Raw genomic sequence first — 23,518 nt, forward strand, 5'->3', positions numbered from 1 at the left:
ACACACACACACACACACACACACACACACACACACACACACACACACACACACACATCGATTTCTGTCAGAGGAAAGTGTATTCGAAAGAAAAATGCCGTTCGCGTTCACTGACATGTAACGAGCCAGACGTTCGTGCGTTAGCACGCCAAGCGTTAATTACCTTAAACGTTTCGCTAATTCGCCTCTGTGTATCACAATCGGCTTAGAGATTGTACCTCGCGTGTCGATGTACCCTTAGCCACTCATCGCGCGTTAAGCCCACGTCAAGTTTTGCATGCCGCGGCTGCATCCTTGATACTTAATTAAATTGTACAGACTTACAGTAAAAAACTACGATATAAAAACTTTTTTAACCATTTTTAGCTGATTTTAATGTAGATATTTTCGAGTGCTAAACACGTTGTTCAAACTGGCTTGGCTATCACATCATAATTTTAATAAAAAATGGCATCAAATAGTTTAATACCACGGTTTTAATGACTCTGTAGCATCGGCAGCACAATTTTTTTCTAAGTTTTGCCACGCAAAATCAACTTTTAGCTTTAAAATGCATCTTGTTTTGTATTAGTATAATTTTATGTTTTCGATATAAAGCAATTTGAAAACATCGAGAGAAAAATATAGTTGAAATAATCATAATTTAACTATAATTTATAGTTAATTTTGGGGACAACTATAAAATTATAATTAATTAATTTAACTATGCAAATTATAACTGCTTTAATAATGTATTATGGTTATACATTATGATTGATATTATTATTTTTTTCATTTACTTATATTTTAGTTATTATTACAATATAAATAGTAAACAAATGTCAAAAAAATAGTTATACTTATTATACTTACTATATAACTGCAGTTACATTTACTACATAAAAATATTTATTTTATTCGTCTTATACATATCTTGATATTTTACTATATTAATATTTGAAATTATTATCATTTATAGTAACATTTTTTCATATTTGATAGGATTATACATATAACTCATATAAGGTTATTATTACTAACATTATAGTAATAATAATTATAAAAATAGCGCTCCTAACCATAATTTTTTTACCATGCAATTATAGTCACAAATTCAAATTATTTTTCTCTCAGCGAACAGCCATTCTCAAAATAGCCTTTGTTATTTTTAGTAGCTTTTGTATTATTTCGTGGAATAAATGATTCTATATTATTAATTTTATCATTCCCGTTCACATCTATAGACACATCTAGACACATCTAAACACGCATGTAGAAAGAATTTTCTATAATTTCGAGAGATTTTAAAGACCACAGATAGGTGGTTCAGTTTTAACATCCATTTACGACGCTTACTATCTTTTAACAGATTAAAAAATATACGTATATTTCGATTTTCTATTTTGATTCAGCAGGACAAGGGAAATAACAGATACGATAATCGGCTACAGAATGCAGTTAATGGATGTTTTTTTTATATCGCAACGAATCTTTCCATTTACAGGTAGAGTCTTCCTAAGTTTGATTATCGTCTTGTAGGGTGATAAAAATGGGAAAACTAAAATTATGGAATATCCTTATCCCTTATCGCAGCACGAGCCTGTCCAGTACTTGTGTACTTTGCACGAACGCAGTTGTACACATTAAGCTGTCAAACTATAGCACACGCATATGATAATGTATCACCTAACAAGTCACCTATTATGAAAGGGGCGCGACAGAAATGTCTTTGAAAATACGTGTGACAGAATACCAAGATTAGAGGAAACAAAATTTAAGGAAACTCTACTATAATTGAAAAGTAAACGGAAAATTGAATGATTTGTTCAGTTTTTTTAAATAACAGATGTAGAATAATTACGGTACATTATATTTATCTTTTCTGATAAAGAATACAGTTATACAGTTGATATGTCATTCTTATTAGCTTACGAGTCTTAATGAAAATTTAATTTAAACATGAATACTTTTGTATCATTTTTAGCTGTGTACATGTTAATTATATTATAACTATGTAAAAATATGCATTTTTATATATTTGTAAATATAAATAATATATGTATATATGTATATATGTATGTATTTATACATATATTATATTAATTATAATTATGTAAGACATATATTTTTAAAGCGTTAATCCTAATTAATTCGCGATTTCACGAATGAAAAAAGATATGATAAATGTAACTTAATCTGGATTTCTCTCTCTCTCTCTCTCTCTCTCTCTCTCTCTCTCTCTCTCCCCCTTGTACTTTCTTTTCAACTTTATTGAACTTTTGGATAATTTGGATTTGGATAACTCTATATACTTTTCATCAATGACCTAGATACACATTGTGGAACTTGTTCGGATTTGTTCGAAATTGTTCAATTGTTACTTAGATTTCTATTGTGTTTTTTTTAGAAAAAACGGAATAATTTCGAACGAAATCCATTCTGAATAGTTCCATATAACGCGTGTTCTCTAATCGTGGAAAGAGAGAATAGGCATCATGACGCAGAGGCCTCGAAAGATTTCTCTTCACCAGAATATCAATCGAGCATTCGTCTGCCATGGCCTTGTACATACTACGTACTACGATTGCAATATACGCTCGGGTGGCTGAATGACACTGGACTGCCGGTGATATATGTGTCGCACGGCGTTCGTTGATCTGAGTGATCCAATTAGCTATCCAGGCCGCGCTGTACCAATTCTTCGGACGTTCCTTTAGTCGACGACTCCTACAATTGTAACTGATCACGCCATCTTTTAATATCTCTTCGATTATTATTAGAAAACGATACTAGAAAGATGCATATCGATAAGAATGCATATTTAAAAGCCGCATTTATTTTACATGCTGAAAAATTTACATCTGTTATTTCTTTCTTTACACTTTATATATCTTGTTTTCTCTCAATATACATATAATATATCAAATATAATATTATATTAATAATATAATATTACATAGATTATATTATATATAATAAATATTATACATATGTAAATGTAATATTAAATATATATATTAGGAAAAATATATACATGTATATATGTATTCATATATGTATAATATGTATTACATACATGTTATATTACATATATATATAATACATATATATTACATATATATTACATATATATATATAATATTTTTATATTATTTAATTATTATACTATAAATATATTTTTAGTGATTATTATGTGATCATAACATAGAATGTATAATATTAAATTATATTTCTGTATTAAAATATAGAAATATATAAAAAGTTTAATTGTATATATAAAACGCATAATATATTTATGTACATGCTATATAAAATGTACATTATTTATGTATAATTATTAGTGTACAGTTGTGGCACGTTTCTCCTTAAGTTTCCATCAGACGCCGTATTGGAGATTGCGAATTGGAAATTAGAATTCAATAAATCAGAATAGAACGGATTAAAATGAAAATTACTCTAATTGATCGAATTCTAATCTAATCTTCAATTCGTAATCCTCAATCTTCAATCTGATACAAGCTGATATGGGGGCTCTATATCTAGCGCAAGAAACTAATATAAAGAAAATTATACTTGAATGAAGGTGCTCGTCATCGAATTCCCCGACGTCCGCGCGTTGCAATATAATCCTTGCTCATCTTGCATACGGAGCAAAGATAAAGTGATTTTTCTTACGCAACAAGACCTCGAGATACTGATTGAGCCCACTAAGAATCCAATCAGTCGTCCAGCCGTATACTACGATACGATAAACGATTATTCTTCTTTGCACTAGTTGCTTCATGTAAATACGTATGTATACGTGATACGTACGAGACGGTCGATCTCTCTTCTCTCTCTCTCTCTCTCTCTCTCTTTCTCTTTGCTGCTCTCCTCTCCCACCGCGTCTCGCTTGTTCACGCGAATACTTATTTGCTGCACTTGGCGCCGAGCGCACGCGGCTGTGTGCCTTAGTTCCCAATAAATAATTGCATTGATAATGACGCGGGAATGTGGCGGCCTTTCGCCGATGATTTAATCGTCGAGTTTGCGCCTCATCCGCCCCGGCGAGGGGCAAACCCCGTTACGCTATAACGATCGGCACCGGCCGATAAGCAAAACCGCGCTATCTTCGGCTCGCAAACGACCCGCCTGATGATACTCGAGGTCAATATAAACTATTTTCCGCTGATACGCGGACTAAGGTCGGCGCGTACTTAAAGTACTTTTAATCTCTCTCTCTCTCTCTCCTCACTCTCTCTCTCTCTCTCTCTCTCTTTCCCGACGTGGTCCCGCCACACCCCGCGCCTCACGCGGGGGCCCCTGGTGCGCGACCCCGTCGCGTCGTATGCACAACGTTGCATCGTTGCGACGTGTCGATGCAGCGGTACACGCGGCTGACTATTGCACCGTCTGGTACGAACGACGCCGCTGAAAAGAGCATCCGCCTCTCACGCGAGCGCGAAGGTGAACGCCGCGCGCGCGCGCGCGCGCGCGCGCTGCGTGCCGATGTCATAGGACGAGCGTACGGCATGCTTGATACATTACTTAACAATACATTATATCATTGCTAAAGCCTGTTGCACACCTGTGCCTGTAGCGAGGCAGATTGTGCCTTGAGTGACCGATAATAAATAATCAATGAATTTGCGCTCGCTTCTGGATGATCTTTTGATGTCGTTATACGGTAATTTATACTCTTGCACTTGCAGCTGATGCCATTAATTCATGATTATTATATTATAAATTAAAATGATTATTTAATGGAATTAATAGTTTATTATTGTTAATTTAATCATACAAATAATAGGACAATATATGTAATGTGTGAAATAAAATGGTACTGTACACGAAGAGAATTTTATTTTAAAATTTACCCTGAAAATCATGTTAATCGTAACACAACACAGTATTTCGACGAATTTTATGTGATTTTCACTATATTTTTCAATATATACTACAATAAATTTATTGTAGTGCATAGTAAAATTTGGCGAAATACTATGTTGTCCCATGATTAACATAATTTTCTGGGTAAATTTTAAAAAGAAATTCTTTCCGTGTAAAGTAAAATATTAAACGGATAAATGAAGTTAATTTATTTAATTTTAACATATCGTGAGTTGAGGCTCGTATGAATAAAATTCAACGGTGAGTAGAATGTGAACTGAATAGCAAAATAAAAACGAAATAAACTGATCTTATTATTACATTTTTATCTTAAATAAATTACAACGGTGAGCAGAATATAAGCTATTAGCTCACATACAATTAACAATAATAATAAAGAAATATAAAAATAATAAAAAATAAAAAATATATAATAATTAATATAAAAATATAAAAAACAATCGAAATAAAAAAAATATAAAAAACTTTATAATTATAGGTCTAAAGGGTTTTTTTGTTTATAACGTGATATTTATATAGCTCTTATTTATTTATTTACCAATTTTCTTAAGTTATTGTAAAATATTTTAAAATAATTATATTTAAACTTGATAATAAAATTTATAATTTGTTGTATTTTTTACACTTGAAAAATCTTCATGAAGAAAAGGCTTATTTTGCAAGATTGCTCTCGATTAAAAAATAATGTTAGAATACAATAAAAATAATGAAGATTCTAATAAGCAGAACTAAATATTTTTGTATATTTTTCTACAATGAGCTAAAACGATATTTATGTACATTTTGTTTGTTTATCAATTTTTTCAAATTGGTGCACAATATTTTGAAATGATCATATTATCTTAACTTAAAATATTAAAAATTTAAAAGATGATAATAAAGTTTATAATTTCTTTTTCACAGAATTTTGTACGTATGCTTTGTTTATCGTGCAGAAAAGGCCTACTTCATGAGGTCGCTTGGATACGCATTATAAGATTTGATGCATTGTTTCACTTCTCAACGAGATTCACAGGTCATTTCTGAATGAATTATAGAGAGAGAGAGAGAGAGAGAGAGAGAGAGAGAGAGAGAGAGAGAGAGAGAAGCGGTGTAATAAATTGCAGAATATATGATCTTCAATATTGATTGCGTGAATACGGCGATGTTTTCCCGGTTTCTCTCTTGGCGGATCTAACGATCCGCCGACCGGATCTGATACAATACGAAAAATATCGCAAAAAAAAATCTCGAGCACGCATATATCACGGACGGCTATCCGTCTTCGATATTTGCATTCCTACTCGGCAATGCACATTCCCTCCCGACTGCCGTCGGTGCTCTGCTCGTACCAGGCCGCACAGCCTGGCACGAACGCTGCACTTCCAAGCCGGGGCCACTTCCTCTCCTCTGCTCTCCTCTCTAGTGCCATCAGCGTCTCTCTCTCCTACTCTCATTGTCTCCCTCTCCCTAATCGAGTAAGCCGCTCTCCTCATCTCTCGCAGGTTCTCTCTCTCTCTCTCTCTCTCTCTCTCTTCTCTGTCTCTCTTTTTCCTTCTCCCCGTCTCTTTCTCTTTCTCTTTCTCTCTCTGGTAGCCTCTCCTCTTACGATGATGAGGCACCCACATACACAGAGCATGGCTTACTTATACACCTTAAGCTCTCTCACCTCCTCCGTTTGCTCTCCTCACTTTCCTTCGCGGATCCAACGATCTGCGGTACGTTTCTGAACGAATGTCGTCGTGGAAAATGATCGATCGACATACATACACATGATCTCACAAATGCCGATCGCTTATTTACGAAGAGGCTGCAATATCGTGAATGCTATTTCAAAAATCGATTGTTCACTTCTGAGAGGTTTTAGAAACGGCGCTCTATTCCGTCACTTTCTCTATTAGCTTCAGCGATCTATAGATTCCTCGTTGGAGTAATGTTACGGTGAAATGAACTAACTATATAAATTAACGAGTAACCGTAAATTAACGAATATCGTCTTGAAACCTCGTACAGTAATTATACTTGTGAGAAATTTCAATAATATTTAAACACGCGCGTTTGCGTTAACGAATATCCGAAAGGTATTTCCGTTTCTCGATGGTAAATCTTTGTGTTCAACGCGACATTTTCTATTTTACATACATATCACACGCTTCATCTAAGCGTGACCGATTTTTTTCTTTTTTAATACATTAATCACAACGTTGTCAGAGCCGATTGCACAGCTGTCGCAGGATCGCTTTCTCGTCCAAGGACAATGTATCAAGGATCCTCCCGCGATGGGAAAGTCTCCGTAAACGGGCCTCGATTGCCATCGCCGCGCGATAGGTCCTTTTACGCGAGGAGATCAGTTTTCCTTTCATAACGCGGAATAAACTTGGAAAATAGATAGATATTCCGTCGTGAGAAGCTCATTAGCTCGAAATAGGACAATCGGAGATTATTCTTTTCTATTCGGCACGTTAACGAGATTTAAACTTATAACTATATAAGTTTCTCAGAATTCAGTTTTTTTACATAAAGATATTAGAAAGTTTTTATCGATGTTCTCTTGTTGTTATAATTATTTATTTATCACAGCTATTTGAATTATCATAGCTATTATAACGGTTATTAAATATATATAACCTTGATCAAAGCATCCTCACAAATTGACGTAAATATTCTGTATCTAAGAAAAAATAAATTAAAGACAGTTTTATTGAAAAATAATATTTATTTTTATATTTTGTTAGCCTTTATTACTCAATTTAGTAAATTGTATTATTTTGTGAGCTTTCTTTTAATTTTTTTTATTATCGCCTTTTTCAAGAAAATACAATAAATTGAAGGTATTCTTATAGCCAAGACTGTTAGTTATTATTTAATTATTATAAGGTTTTCTAGGATATTCTTCAGAATATATAAAACGTCAACTTAGCGTATTAATTATGTTTATTTCGACAACTATTTCAAGTATCTTACCAAACACCATTCCAGATTACAGCTGATTCAACCTCAATAATATTTCGCAATTAGAGTGATCGACTCGCATTCCTGTTATTGCTCAGGAAATGGCAATGTGTCGCGTCGCGTCGCGTATCAACGAATATTCTCAGGAAAATGTAAATGTATTATCATAAATCCGGGTTTCTCTCTTTAAACGATTGACATCTTGGTAGAGGCCGAGGTTTATTATTATCCTCATTATCGCCGATAATTCAAACAACGCATCATCGCCGTTGCGGTTGCGCGATGACGACGCGATATTCGAATATCAATAGATACGCATTTGCATAACGACACTTGTGAAAAATTCCGCGTCGTTATGCAAATTTTCCCCCTTCCCCTTCCGCTCCCCCCCCTCTCTCTACTTTGGTCGATGAACAAAAGTCACCTGCAAACAATAACCGAGACAAGAAACGGTTTTATCGCGCCTTTTCTTATCTCGTCTCGCGGATGCTGCGCAGCAAACTTAAACTTTAACTTCTTTTCAAAGCACTTTTTATCTATTTGGATATACATTTTTATAAATGATTTAAAGTCAATAAATATTGTGTTTTGCCACTTGGACATTATATGTTTATGAAAAAAACGTAATACTTGACTTTAAATCATTTAAATTATTTATAAGCGCAATGTGTATAAATTCACTTATAATCTGCGTACTTTTCTAATTATACCTATTCTTGGTAATTATAAGAGTGGAGATTACCGCGATGACAGGGACGGCTCGCCGTGATCTTAATTTCCACCCACGTACGTTTGGTGTCGCCGTAATGACACTTTCGGGCATTTCCGTTCTCCCGTTTACTTTAGACTGGGTAAAGACAAGAGAAACTTTTGCCTTGTAGTCGGAAATGCCACTACATTGATTTATTCCTCTTATATCGATCGACTTCATTGTGTTACCGATCACGTAAGCATGTTATTGTATAATTAATCAATATGTATTAATGCAAGCACTTTTGCAACTGACATACTAAGCTTTAATAATAGTTCACGATACGTATATTTTTTAACGGAAAACAATTGATCGATTGCCTTTCATTAAGGATAAAAAAAACAACCTTTCATTAAGAATTAAAAGACATTGATTTACACTGATAATTAGAGGAAGAAATTACATCGTAATATTCTTGTCGAGGCGTATACGATATATTTAAAGAACGTGATCAAATCTTTTTACCAACGTGTTATTATTTTTGTTTTTATATCCAATTGAAGGAAAAATTAAATTGTTTCTGGGGTTTTATTTATTCCGATGGAAAATTTAAATATTGTTAGTCTGTTTGTTAACACGATGTCTTAATGAAAGAAAAATTCCAATTGTATAAATGTTTTTGAAATAAAGTGATTTGTATTCCAAAATAAATTTATATTCATAACCGAAGAATTGAAAAGTTCATGGAGTCACAAACTGAGAGTGTGGATATTCGAGACGCATATACTAAATTTTTTTTAATTGGACGTTTAAAAGAATCGATTCTAAATATAGTTTTTTTCGGCCATTATTAATACAGCCATTTCAAAAGAACATTAAGGATAATTATTGATAATAGATATTAACATCACAAAACAACGCCATAAATATAAAACAGATTGTTTTATTATTACGTCTGAATATCTGTTTACAATTTAATTATTTACACAATCTCTTATTTATTGTTAGTTTGGTTTAGAAATTATTCAATTTTCTATTTGTATTGATTCTTATCTCGTGTAATTTTATAGTATTTTGTTTGCAATTTTGATAAGGAAGTAGCATTATGAGTTAAATCAAATATTTTACATATACTAATAAAACTTTAATAAATATTTATGAAAATGTTTATTTGGATCTACTTACTCATTTATTATTTACCTAAAAGCAATTTTACCTGCAGCAAAATATAATCATTTCGCACGAGCCATTATAACCCAAACTATTTGTTGTTTTATTTTTTTGCAATAGTTTCAGCCAACATTTTTTGTCATTTCTCGTTGATTTTTTTAATCGTTTTACATTTTAATAATTTCTGATAGCTTCTATATTGTCAGTATAGCCAAAATATCTTTAAGAATGAATTAAAATAATCATTCTCTAACGGCGCTGAGAGTCAGTGTCTGATTGTATAATTCTACGCGTAACGCACGCGTTTGGCAACACATTTTGCTACACAAATCTAAAATTCCAAGTCTGGAAAGTTGGCTGGTTTCTTGCTGCACAATCACGTTCAATTGTACCTCCCCTCGGAATATCTCGGACGCACCGCGGGCGAGGTGACGAAATAATCGCCGCGCGAAAGTTCATAGGATGAGGATTCGCTCGGGGGGAGGGGGGAAAAAAAGGCCCAGAAGAATCCTATCGTCTGCAACGGTTACACCTAGAAACGGCAGTTCCCCGGCGGCAGGCATTGAACCTTTCACCTATCACGGCAGCAATATCGCTTCCCGGCCGATCCCTTCATGCTCTATGCTTTCTGTTACAGGCGATGGCTGCGGGAATAACATGTTCAGGTGCAACGACGGCAAATGTATACAGTCGATTCTGGTGTGTGATTATCGTGGAGACTGCGACGACAACAGCGACGAAATGCAATCGTGTCGTGAGTATTGGGTTTCTTTCTTTATCTGTCCAGCTTTAAAAATATATACCCAACACAAAGTTTGCACGTTGTTGTGTCTCTCGAGTAGCTCTAAATGATTTTTTAATGTGAACAAATAACTATACGTACAATATATTGTCATTTTTACTTACAATACCAATACGATTAACCATTATGTAATCTCAATTAAAGATGCTTATGTATAAAATATAATCACAAACGTGAAAATTTGAGAGAAAACTAGTCTTAAATTACGTCTCTATTTGATTAAGATCGATTCAGAAACTGCTATTTATGTAATATTGTTTTATGTAATATATTGATATTATATAATGAGTCTTGTTTAAAAAAAAATGCTTCAAAAAAGATAGTACTTTAAGTACAATTATATCTGTAGTATCCAGAAATATTAAGAGAGACGTTTTATAAATTGTCATTTGGCCGCACACTTTGATTGAATATACAGAGAGAGCTCACAAGAAGCTCGAGATCTTTATCATATATAAAAGATTTTTTTATTTTTTCATTATTATATTTATTGAAATAATTTTATTGACGCATTATCTTTTTGCGTGATGAATATATTTCGCAGAACAATCAAAATTTCGGTGAAATTGGAGCACGTCCTGGAATATGAAACTTAATCGGAAAAATATGCTCCACTGTTCGTGCTGATGAATAATTAATGACGAAGTGCTTCGTTAAGTAATAATAAAGAGGGATGCGTGTATAATCCGCAATCGCGCCCGCTGCCCCCATTACGGCTCGCGGTGAAAGAACTTTCAGAATGGAGCCATCGTCTTCATTCAGTTCTCCTGGCCGGCAGGCGTGGATTTACGGTTGCGAAGACCCCGAGACATATACACGTGTATAAAGATTAATTTTGTCACGTAATAGCGCCACAGTATCCGACTGTGTCGTTTTGAAAATTGATGTATTAACCGTCAGAAAGAAATTCGGGAAACGAGTCTCGAACTTTAGGTCAACGTAAATTCTGGTGGAAGAAAACGCTTATCGATAGTTTTAGGTCGAACTTTTTTCTGGGACTGCTCGAATTTCGACCAATCCACGCGATTCGAATTCACTCGAAGCGAATTATGAGGCAGTGCGGCCTTGAAGCAACCGATTTTTGATGCGCGTTTCCTGTTTACGAACGAGGAATGGATTGTCGCGAACTATATATGGTTTACAAATCCCATGCCGGAAGTACACGACGAAAATCCGAGGCTTCCTCTCGGAAGTGCTTAGTCTCTTTGTCCAGCATTTTTTTTCTATGCGGCTGATTACGTGACCGCTTTTGTGATCGCTTCTTATCGTTGGATTTACATTACAGGAAGTGTAATGTAATTCATGTCTCGCGTTATTTTTCCATGCAAGCAAGGACGATTAATGTTTATTTGAGAAGCGAAAGGGAAGAACCTGTCAGATTTGTGAAGCAGAGAAAATTTTAGTATTTAAAATATCTCTTTGGGAATCGTTTTTAAAATCGTTTACAATTATAACGTCAGATCTCCATAAAAATGCGATTTTATAAATAAATAAAATCATTCTTGTGAATCTTGTTTTAAGATTCAATATTTTAAAATTTAAAAGAAAAAATAAATTCTAAAGCTTTTTTCGCCAAAAATTTTGTGTACGCATCATGATACCAAATTACTTTTTAACAATGCATTGCAACTTTTTTGAATCTACATCAATTGATTTATCTTATTATTCTGTGTATAAAAGTATTAAAGTACAATTGTCAAAAAATGAGTATTTACGAAATATTTTATATGTCGAAATAAAATATAAAATATCTTGTAAATTATTCATTAATAAACTTGATTTTTCGAAAATTCTATCTTAAGACCTTTATACACAGAACAAAAAAAATTATATTAGATTAAAAAAAGTCATATAATTTTATTAAAAATAATAGCAATACTATTTAATTTTATCATTATTTGTCCTCCTCTAGACCATACAACTTTTGTCTGATAATTTTTCTAAAAACTGCCGTGTTTCTGACATAAAAATGTATAACATGTTATCTTGCACACCCGGTATATAAAATTAATGTACCATAGTTGAATAAATTATTTTATAGTTATAATATTATGCAACTATAAAAGTTGATTTAACATATACATGTACTAGTTTATTCACTTGTAGATTAATTCTACATGTACAAAATTAGTATACAGGGTGTCCAGTAAATTGCCTGCAATACTTCGGGAGGTGATTTTAAAAGGAAGAAAAAAAAGATATAAACATAGATCCGGAAATAAATCGTTTCCAAGTTATAACCACTTTTATGTTTAAAAAATGTAATTTATTTTCTATAATCATAATTATAATAACAATTATAATTTATAATAATAATCATAATCAGTTATAATAATTCATTTTTGTACCCAGGATTCACCACGTGGAGGCATCCTTGTTTTTATTTTTTTTTAAATTTTTCAATATTTGTAAATGCGATTACATTATCTTTAGAATGAAGGATATACATAAACAGGTATTTAAATCAAGTTTGATCGATTGAATATTAATTGTAATAGTTTGGAAGAATTCAAGTGTTTTTTAAAGAGTTTAGAATTTCTTTGATAGAAGAATAAGGGCTAGCATTCGTGTTGATGGTGGGCATTTTGAACATCTTATTTGATTTGATTTAAATACCTGTTTATGTTTATATTTATTTATTCTAAAAATAATGAAATCGTATTTATAAATATCGAGAAATTGGAAAAAAATTTTTTAAAATTTAAAAGGAGGGATGCCATACGAACTATACCTTCACATAGTAAATGTTAAAAAAAAAAAGAATTATTATGACTAATTATGATCATACATTATTATAAATTATAAAAAATAAATTACAATTTTTTTAACATAAAAGTGGTTATAACTCGGAAACGACTTATTTCCGGACCTACGTTTTATATATATAAACATTTTTTTTTCTTTTTGCCTCCTGAACACCTCCCGAAGTATTGCAGGCGATTTACTGGACACTCTGTATAGTTATTATACCCTTATAATTGTCACCACTATGATTTTTTCTGAGTGCGATACATTACAATTTTTTGAATATATACGCACAAATTTACACATTATTGTACGTACGTATAAAACTTTTATTAGAGATAAAAAAATTTCATCTCTAGCTGCCAATTTATAGAACGATGTTGATTGTTGTAAGAAACCAGAGTATGATCCAAGTTGCATTTAATGTCCTGTGAGCGCGATTGACGTTCCTCTTCAGGATTCGCCATTTGCCTAGGCCATCGCGAAGAGTGACGGTCGTTTGTTATGCGGGTGACAATGCAAAACCGGAAGCAAGGCTGTGACCCTCTTTCGAGGACAGTGTGCAGCGAGGAGTCATCGCGTGTCATTCGATGAAACGGATCCACTGGCACGATTGTATCTCGCTTTGCGTGGAATCGGTCCCAATTCCGCACTGGACAACTTTCTCCTCCAATATTTATCCCTCTCCATCCCGCCAATTACTTCTTCGTAGGCATCTATTACAACTAATCTTGTTTCCGAGTCCAGTTTAACTCTAACATCTCGAAATTGACTTAATGGATACCTACATTATCTTACTGGAGCCGTTGAAAGCGGGAATGAATGAAGCTCTGCTAAATAATTTGTCAACGCCAACGAAATTCTATCTCTGGAATGAAGTGTCTTAATATAAATTGTCGATCGTGTATATGTTATTTAGGGAAAGACAGTGTTAAAGCTCGGCGCGGCAGCGCTGATTGCCGTGCCATCCGGTATTAAACGATCGAGGGTGCCTCCCTCGAGATCGCCCGGCGAATCGACGACCGGCCGATTATACTCGCGCGCAATTATAGCGTGCAATCTGCGTTCTCGCGCGTTCCACGAACGGTTTTTCGCGTGTTGCACGTCGCGCAGGCCGTTGTCGCCGGCGATCTCTTCAGAAATTCAGCACGGCATCTCCGAGTTCCTCTTTGTATTGGTTCCCGAACGAAAGAATGCTCGATAAATATTTAAAGAGGGGTGCTTCTCGTGTTTAAAGTATTCCGCTAAGTGTTCTTGACAATAGAATCGGTTGAAGATAGTTTTCAGATCTGAAAATGTTTTGTATGCATTTAAATAATTCATGAGTCAAATCTTTGACAGATTATTATCATGATTGATACGATCATTGGGTGTAGAGGTCAATCGACACTTGCTCCTCGTACAATTTTAGCTCTTTACCAATTATTTAGATCATCTAGATGTTTTTATTGCATCCTGGTCAAAGATTTATCATCTCTAACGCGATGAATAGTTTTTTGATCAAACAGCGGGACATTTTTATCAGGAAGCTATTTAAGATAATTTTAACGCATAAATGATTAAGTTTCTATCCTATCTCAATATTTTTACCGACGTAAAATTTTAATTTAATTTTTTATTAATTTGTATAAATACATATATATGTATATATAGTTTAATTTATAATATATAATTTATTAATTTTTTTAAATTGGATTTCAGCGCCGCCCGATTGCGACATCGGCCAGATCACGTGTGGTCAGTACAGTTTCAACAAAACGTACTGTATACCACCGCATCAACGATGTGATATGACCGTCGATTGCGTCGATGGTACTGATGAAGACGGCTGTAGTGAGTACAAATTGCAATCATCTTTGTCAACGTCAACCTTTTCTGTTTGCCTCTATCTCGTATCGCGTATGACGTCAGACGTAGAAAAATTATATATTCTCACGTAGCGTAATTTATACTAATGCCTACCTTCCGAAGGCACATCAGTGCTTTTTACATGCGCTCTTTGGTGAAAAAAGTCCTCATAATATTTCTTAGTGTCACATAATACCTATAATTTCTTCATATTTTAGATTTATGAAGATTTATATTTTAAATTTATGAAGATTTCTGAAAAATATCTTAAACTTCATTCAAATGTTATAAATTTGCTTCGAAAAAATTATAGAAAGACAAGTCATAGAAATATTATGGCATATTTTAGTATTCACATATAAGTATAAAGAATTTTAGAAAAGTTGTAGATTTTCTCAACATTTCTGAAGTGTTCTAATTCTTATGAAAAAATTATGAAATAAATTATGCAGAAATTGTGAAAAATTCTGAAAAATTATATATGAAGATTTAAAAGAAACATTTTTATCAGGAATCTTCATCTACTTTTGTTAAAAACTTTATCTTGCTGATTTATAAGTATTATTGTTTTCTTTACTCAGTAAATTACTATATCAGTCTGTATCAATTAAAAACTAATCTTTGGATCAAGAATACAGAAGATTCATTGCAATTATATTATTTCGCGTGAAACTAACAGTTTTGAATAATTTTACAGTTATATTTCTCTCTTTTTCCCTTTCCCTTTCACGAATAATGCACGAAAAGTAAATGTTAGTAGTAAATGTAAGTGACTTCAGGAATATCAACTGCGTATATCATTTAAATGGTATATTAATTTTTGCGGATAGACTGTACCAAAAGACACTAAAGTGATAACTTTATCTCGTCAGTGACAAGGCCGCTCGCATAAGAGCATGGCTAAGTAGCAGCTGCGCAGCGATTAGGCATTCTTCACGCTAGGATTCACTAAATTATCGCGCTGTCACGATAACACGCGTTGCACATTGTTAAATCAGCGACATTACGCTGGCTGAAGTTATAAAAAGATGATATTTGTAAACAAACCGATAACGTTTTCCTTTCTTTTATACTGCGGCCTTTCTGCTGTCAAAACTTTTATGTCATTTATAATCACTGTATTCAGAGAAAAACATAATGATAGCAATTATAAAGATGACAGCTATACTGGACAAGTTTTATGTATAAAATTAACGTTAGTTGAATAAACTAAATGTATGTATGAATGAATAAACTGTTTTATTATTATATTTTTATTTACTATTACTTATTATTTAATTGCAACAACTATAAAATATATATAAAACTTGTACAGTTGTCACCATTATAGTTGCCATCACTATCTTTTTCCTATGACTTTTTGAATCGTAATATCCCATTTAATAAATTCTTGGAAAATATTTCAATTGATTATCTTGTCCTGATAATCAATATCGTAATTAGAAGATTTCTAAGAGTTGAATATTATTAAACTCGTGAAATTTATATTTATTCGAACATGTAAGTGATTATAATTTTATTATTAGTATTTTTCGTATCCTCCAATTTATTTCAAAAGAACACGGAAAAGAAAAATATTTTAGATTAAAACAAATTGTACCTTATTAAAACATTTCGTAGTTAAATTGAGTGTGACTTAAAAAAAAAGTCCACTCGGTCCCTCGTCTCGCTTCTTCTTCGCTACCTCTCTTATCTTAATATCGCACGAACCAAGCGAGAAAAATCACGTTCCGGATTACCATATCGGGCTCATTCCGCGTATTTATCAACGGCACGAACGTGTTGCACTATAGGCGATCGTCAAGATACGGTCGCACATTATTATGTGCAGCTAATGCGTTCGAGTTATTACGCGAAGTCATTTGGCCACCAAAAGCGTGTTCAACTCCGGATCGCCTTTTGATGCACGTTATGTAAAAGCGACGTATGCTGTTTCATTTGTCACGTTTTCCGTTTGCAAGCGCGGACTGGAAATGTTTTTCTCGGAAATTTATTGTAAAAAGGCGTACATATACACATTATACACGCATACAATATATACGTTTAAACGCTTCAATCCTTTGCAGATTTAATAATGATCGTCGCATTATGAAATAATTTCTTACGAATCTAAATATACTGAAGATCAACTTCGTATCGATTTTATTATGTAACGTATCGTGAGAAAAAAAATTTGCAAGAGCGATGGAACATAAGGGACTCAACTCGTGTGTTGCAGCATACAGGAAGTGCCAACCAGATGACTTCAGGTGCGTTGGAACCACACCGGAACTTTGCATACCCAAAGAAAAGAAGTGCGACGGTTATCTGGACTGCCGGAACGGCAGGGATGAGGAGAGATGCGAAAATAATATGAAGCCGGCCTGCCGATTGGATCAATTCAGGTGCAATACCACGCAACGCTGCGTCGAGCAGAGTGCGAGGTGCAATTATTGGGACGACTGTGGTGACAACAGCGACGAGGAACACTGCAGTAAGTTCGCGATTTTGCAATGTGTCCATTCGATGCTTTACGGTTTATCCCTTTGGCTATCATTACATTCAAATGAATACAATTTAAAATACATAAATAAGAGAGTTATGCTCCGAGTTGGTAAAACAATTAACAGAAAATGAAGAACGCCCTTTGGAGCTCATTTGAATGTTAAAATGAAGACCATCCATACCAAAATTCATTCGATTGTTCGCTCTTCACGTTCTTCTTTAATCTGTTTAACTATATAAAGAAATATTACATATCTATTACTACCAAGAATGAGGGAGCGAATATGACTCACGAAGCATGCGATTATTGTAACTGTTTACACTGAGCGATGTAATCCATATCACCGAATCATTCCGCACTGAAATGGATCCAAACCTACGGTCGAAACGTATGCGATTTTAATGTTTTTTAAATATTTACAAAAGAAATTTGTCTACTCGCTTCAATTACTGCGTTTGCCAAAGGGCATCCTCCATTTTCTGTTAATACAATTTAACTTTTTCTTCCTTTCATTAATTACTCTCATTTATACTATGCCAAGTTATTAGAAGATTTTTTATGGATGCATGTATTACACGGAAAAAAATTATTGTTGCCACAACGTAATAATTGTGATAATTTTTGCCAATCAATTTAAAAGAGTTATAGGAACTAAAATACTTTGGAAGTGACTTATATAGTTAACTGAACTCTCAGTCTCAATGTTGTGACGTGCAACTATATCATATATATCTCTCAATCAGACTATTTGTTGTGCAAACCACATTAGAGAAATAACAATAATGGTTCGGTTGAGGCAACCATATACATATATGAAGATATTCAAACGGAATATTATTTATCCTAAGCACTATGATTGTGAGAACTGTACTGATGAGCATATCTTAACAGATGTATGCCATGTAACATCAATATAACTTAAATTCACGTGCATTTCTTTTCCAAGCATAGAGAATGTTGTTGTAACATCCATAGCAATTTTTTCCGTGTATTTATAAAAATAAAGCTTAAATCGCGATAGTTCCTACAAATAATGTGAATAAGATTTTCTCGATGTATGTACATTTCAAGTGATTGAAAGGACATGGGTAAAATAGGCTGATTTCTGCCTAAAATGTGTAACATAAACTATTGATGTAATCTTACAGTTTCTGACTCGTAAAGTTTACAGTTTTGTCTGAATTTTCGTGAGAAAATAGTCAAAATTTTCAAAAAAACATGAAATAAGTTCTTTACTCATAGTAAATATAGTTAGTGATATTTTGTTCCAATTATGCAATTATTTGTATTGTAATTTATTTCTATAACTTTTTAAAATTATTTAAGAAAAATATTTTAATGGCGGTTTGGCGAAAGATATATAAGTATTCGATTCTAGCATATTTCTGATATATATGAATGAAAGTTCTTAACGCAGAACGTTACACGCGCGATCGGCCGAACTGTCATCGAGATATGTTTCTAAAGTAATGTGTAATTTAATGTTTTTAATTTTTAACAAAAAAGTTATAGAAACAAACTATAATATAAATTATTAAATAATTTGAACAAAATATTACTAACTTAATATATTATATTATTAGAGAATAATATATATTATATAGAGAAAACTTATTTCGACTTCTTTAAGACTAATTTTGATCACTTTCCCACGTGTTTAGATAAACAAAATTGATACTATTGTATTCAGCGAATCAAAATTATAAGATCACATGTATAATTTATAACACATTTTTTAGGCAGTAATCGACCTATTTTATTTGAAACTATCATTCTTTACTTTTTCTTTCTATGTGTTTTTTCGTTTCGTTTTCGTTAATTTTCTCTACCTGAAAAAAATTGTTATGATTGTTACAACAATATTTCCTATATTTGAAAAAGAAATGTATGTAAATTTAAAAGTGATATTGATGTTGGATCGAATACATCTGTTAAGATTGTCCATCATTATGGTTTTTACAACCATAGTTTTTATTGTTAGGACAAATAACATTTGGTTAGAATATCCTCATATATGGTTGCCTCAACCGAAAGATTATTGTTGTCTCGTTAACATGGTTTGCAGAACAAATAGTAGATGATAGCCATGTAGGATATATGCGGTGCAGTTGCATGATACAGCTGGTAATAACTGAGAAGTCAGTTCCATTGCAGCAGTATTACCTGTACCACATATATTACCTATACTTGCGAAGAACAAATAAATTGTGTTACACACACACACACACACACAAAAGCAACGAGTGCATGTTACAAGCAAGTGTATTATATTTATTAGCGGGGAATTGCTGAACAATCTAAGATATACGTCCTTATCTTAATTATCTCGTTATTAGATAAGGCAGTATCAACTATAATAATCGACTGAAAAGTGCATTGTAAAATTTGATCGATATCTGACACTTTCAAATTCTTGTAGATGTTTATCAACGCTAAGGAATAACTCCGTAATATATAGTTTTCATACAGATAAAGATATTGTAAGTGCCATCTAAGATAGGATAACATCATAACATGTATATAACTAATGTATATAACATGCATATAACATGTATATAGTTGCAGACACAATTTTTAGAGATAATAATTACGTTTGTAATCCATATATAACACATATAGAAACTATACCCTCATTAAGATTGAGGCAAATATATAGGCCACTTCCAGAGTATTATGGTTCCTATTTTGTTAGATGAGTGAAAAATATCATGTAGGAGTTTTATCTTTTTATTTCTCATACTTATATTTTATTTATACGGTTGTTTGATTCTTTTAAAAAGCGCAGTTCCTAATCCCTATCCGTAAAGGTACCTAGACTCATGGGCGCGTTATTAATTGATGCGCGCGTCACGCGTCATAATTTATAACAATTTTTTTTTGTCGGAAGCAGTTACAATTTTTGGTCCTCACTAGGGTATGAACTTTTGAACAAAATTTTTTTTAAACAAAAAATTTGGCGACAAATGCGATGACACGCTTTTGCAGTTGGATAAATTCAACTGTAAACACGTCAAACGCGACAGTGCTAGAAGTCACTACCCAGGTAGAAATGATCGGTCTGTAGACCTCGATTCGATGTTTCTACTTAACATTGATTCGATATTTGTAGACATCTATGGACCGATTATTTGTGCCTTGGTATACATTAATCTAGTTATTTCTCAAATGACGCGCCCATGAGTATAGATACCTTAAGCATCTATTAATAAGCGTCTTCAAGGTTGCGTTCAGAAACTTCGCCCAGGTACATCTAGATATCATTTTATCCTTGTTTAACATTCGGTGAATAACAAGGATAACATGATATACCATAAATTCCTGAACGCAGTCCAGCGCTCTGCTTCTAGAATGATTGTTTTTGAGCGAGCGTGCAACCGTTGAAAGCAGTATTACAATTTTTTTTTTGCCTTAAATATTTTAAATATATTACTTTTGTTAACTAAAAGTGCCGTGGACTGTATTCTTCTACAATTATTATTATTCTGTTGTGACAATCTTACCTCTTTTTCTCTGTATATCAATACGATATTAGGAAGCGTCTTTTAACAGGTACGACGTTATTATTCATGAAAATAAAGTAAATCGCTTAAGTCGCAAATAGTTTTTACAAAAATAATGTTAATAATTTTCTTGATGATGCATAGATTAAAATTTTATTTTATTTCCTTCCATTGATTTCCCTAATTTTAATTATATCAAGTTATCAAAAAATATTTTTGGCGATCTGATGTACATACAAAATTAAAACATAAATCGTGACAAAGTTCGTACAAATAAAATTAAGTTAATGAGGGATTTTCTTGTCCAGGTTTTCCACCTTGCACTAGTGAACAGTTCCGATGCGCCAATGCTCTCTGCGTTCCCATAGCATATCAATGCGATGGTTATAAAGACTGCCACGATGGTTCCGACGAGAAGTCCTGCACAATGACAGTCTGTCCAGGCAACAAGTTTATGTGTCCGAAAGGTGCATCGGATGGAAAGCCATTATGCATCAATCGATCTCAGCTGTGTGATGAAAAACAGGATTGCGAGGACGGGGCGGACGAGGAAGCCGCGTGTTGTAAGTGCAATTTAATATCATATGCTTAATTGCAACAGTAAACGCAAAAAGTTTATACGATCGTATATTTAATTGTTACGTCTTTTTTCTTAAAATAACATTAGAGCATCAATAACATCGTTACGTAAAATATTTCGTGAGCTTACATAACAATGATCATTAGTGGTTATATAAGCTTAATTTGTAGCAATTATGAAGTAATTTAATTAATATACACAACAAAACAAACAAAAACATGGCGTGTCAAAAATTCCATCGAGCAATAATGACCTATTGCTAGTTAATGTTTTGGAATATAAATGTCTAGATAATTTAAAATATAGATTTCATGTTTTAATTTATATACTAAATGTAGAATATAGAATATAGATTTATAGATTCAGATTCAGATTAGAAGATGTTTATATGTATAAAGAGATGAAATTTCTTTATCATATAGCGACGAGCATGTGCGGCTCACTTGGTTGCCAACATAAATGTCAAGCATCTCCCACTGGAGGGACCTGTTATTGCCCCGAAGGAAGAATCCTTGCTAATGATTCGCGAACCTGCGTTGGTAAGTTATTCGACTTGTAAACTGAAATTTTTAGTGTCCAATGTACAATGATTTCTCATGTCTAATAATGCAACAATTGCAGAATCCTAAATTTAAAAAATTTGGTGTCCAATGCACAATGATTTCTCATGTCTAATAATGCAACAATTGCAGAATCCTAAATTAAAAAAATTAAAAAAATTTACTAAAAAACCGATAAATTGATTTAGGCTAATAAACGAGCAAAAAATTTTTGATTCATATAAGTCAATATACTTTAAGTTTAACAAAAATTCGCAAGACGTTTCGACCTGACTTGGTTCTCTTCAGTCATCTTATAAGTTAATATATTAAATCAAAAATTTTTTGCTCGTTTATTAGCCTAAATTAATTTACCTATTTTTAAAAATACGAGCGGTAATCTTTATTACTAAAAGAAATAAATAAAATTCATTTTTTATATCGTTTCTCCCGCGTCGTTCATCAGACTTTTCTTTTTGCAGATCGAGACGAGTGCTCCGAATTCGGCTTTTGCGAACAGCTGTGTGAGAACACTGACGGCTGGTACACGTGTCACTGCGCGCCCGGCTACATTCTTCATGGTCACAACAAGTGTCGCGCCCAGAACATCTCGGTCCTGGAGCTTCTACTCGCGCAGGATCGCGCGATATGGCGTTTGAGCGCGACCGGCGAGGACCGGAAGATAATCGCGAACACCACGGGCGCGAGCGGAGTGGATTATCTGTATTCGCGAAATCTGATCTTCTGGAGCGACATGAAGACGCGGAAGGTTCACTCGGAATCCCTCAACGTCGGTAGCGATACGCCAGCCAAGGTTGACATCAGTATGGCGGGCTCCTGGGGACCCGTGTCGATCGCGATAGATTGGATCGGTGACAAGCTCTACGTGGCGGACTCCATCGTGCAAAAAGTGGACGTATTCGAACTGGATGGACGTTATCACGGGATCGTGGTGGGTTCGAATCTCACCAGCCCGACCGACATCGCGCTGGATCCCACGCGGGGCATCATGTTCATTGCCGACAGCAAGCAGGTCCTACGCACCAACATGGACGGCACTAACGCGTTCCCCGTCGTCTCCGAAGCAGCCTACAAGGTCTCCGGCGTGGCTGTTGACATCATCGTCAAGCGGATCTACTGGTGTGACTCACTGTTGGACTACATCGAAACGGCGGACTACAGAGGTCACAACAGGGTGATGATTCTCAGAGGTTCCCCTCAAGTGCCATCCGCAATCAGACTTACTCTTTTCGAGAACAGGATATTCTGGACGGACGGCACAAAACAAGCCGTCATGAGCGTCGACAAGACTCAGGGAGATTATTCCATCCAAAGTGTATTTAAGGTATCGAATACGA

At 33.8% G+C, this 23,518-nt stretch overlaps 1 protein-coding gene across 1 annotated transcript in view; it reads left to right on the forward strand.

Annotated features, from left to right (window-relative positions):
* Nucleotides 1-23,518, forward strand: part of LOC105462495 (low-density lipoprotein receptor-related protein 2) — a 59,767-nt gene that overhangs the window by 12,598 nt on the left and 23,651 nt on the right. The window contains exons 2-7 of the mRNA XM_011709130.1: nucleotides 10,299-10,415; nucleotides 14,910-15,041; nucleotides 17,275-17,529; nucleotides 21,350-21,604; nucleotides 22,044-22,160; nucleotides 22,643-23,505. Coding sequence (XP_011707432.1) covers nucleotides 10,299-10,415; nucleotides 14,910-15,041; nucleotides 17,275-17,529; nucleotides 21,350-21,604; nucleotides 22,044-22,160; nucleotides 22,643-23,505 — 1,739 coding nt within the window. The remainder of the gene's footprint in view (nucleotides 1-10,298; nucleotides 10,416-14,909; nucleotides 15,042-17,274; nucleotides 17,530-21,349; nucleotides 21,605-22,043; nucleotides 22,161-22,642; nucleotides 23,506-23,518) is intronic.

This window comes from Wasmannia auropunctata, unplaced genomic scaffold (genome assembly GCF_000956235.1).
Source record: "Wasmannia auropunctata unplaced genomic scaffold, wasmannia.A_1.0 LD336097.1, whole genome shotgun sequence".
Classification (NCBI taxonomy): domain Eukaryota; kingdom Metazoa; phylum Arthropoda; class Insecta; order Hymenoptera; family Formicidae; genus Wasmannia; species Wasmannia auropunctata.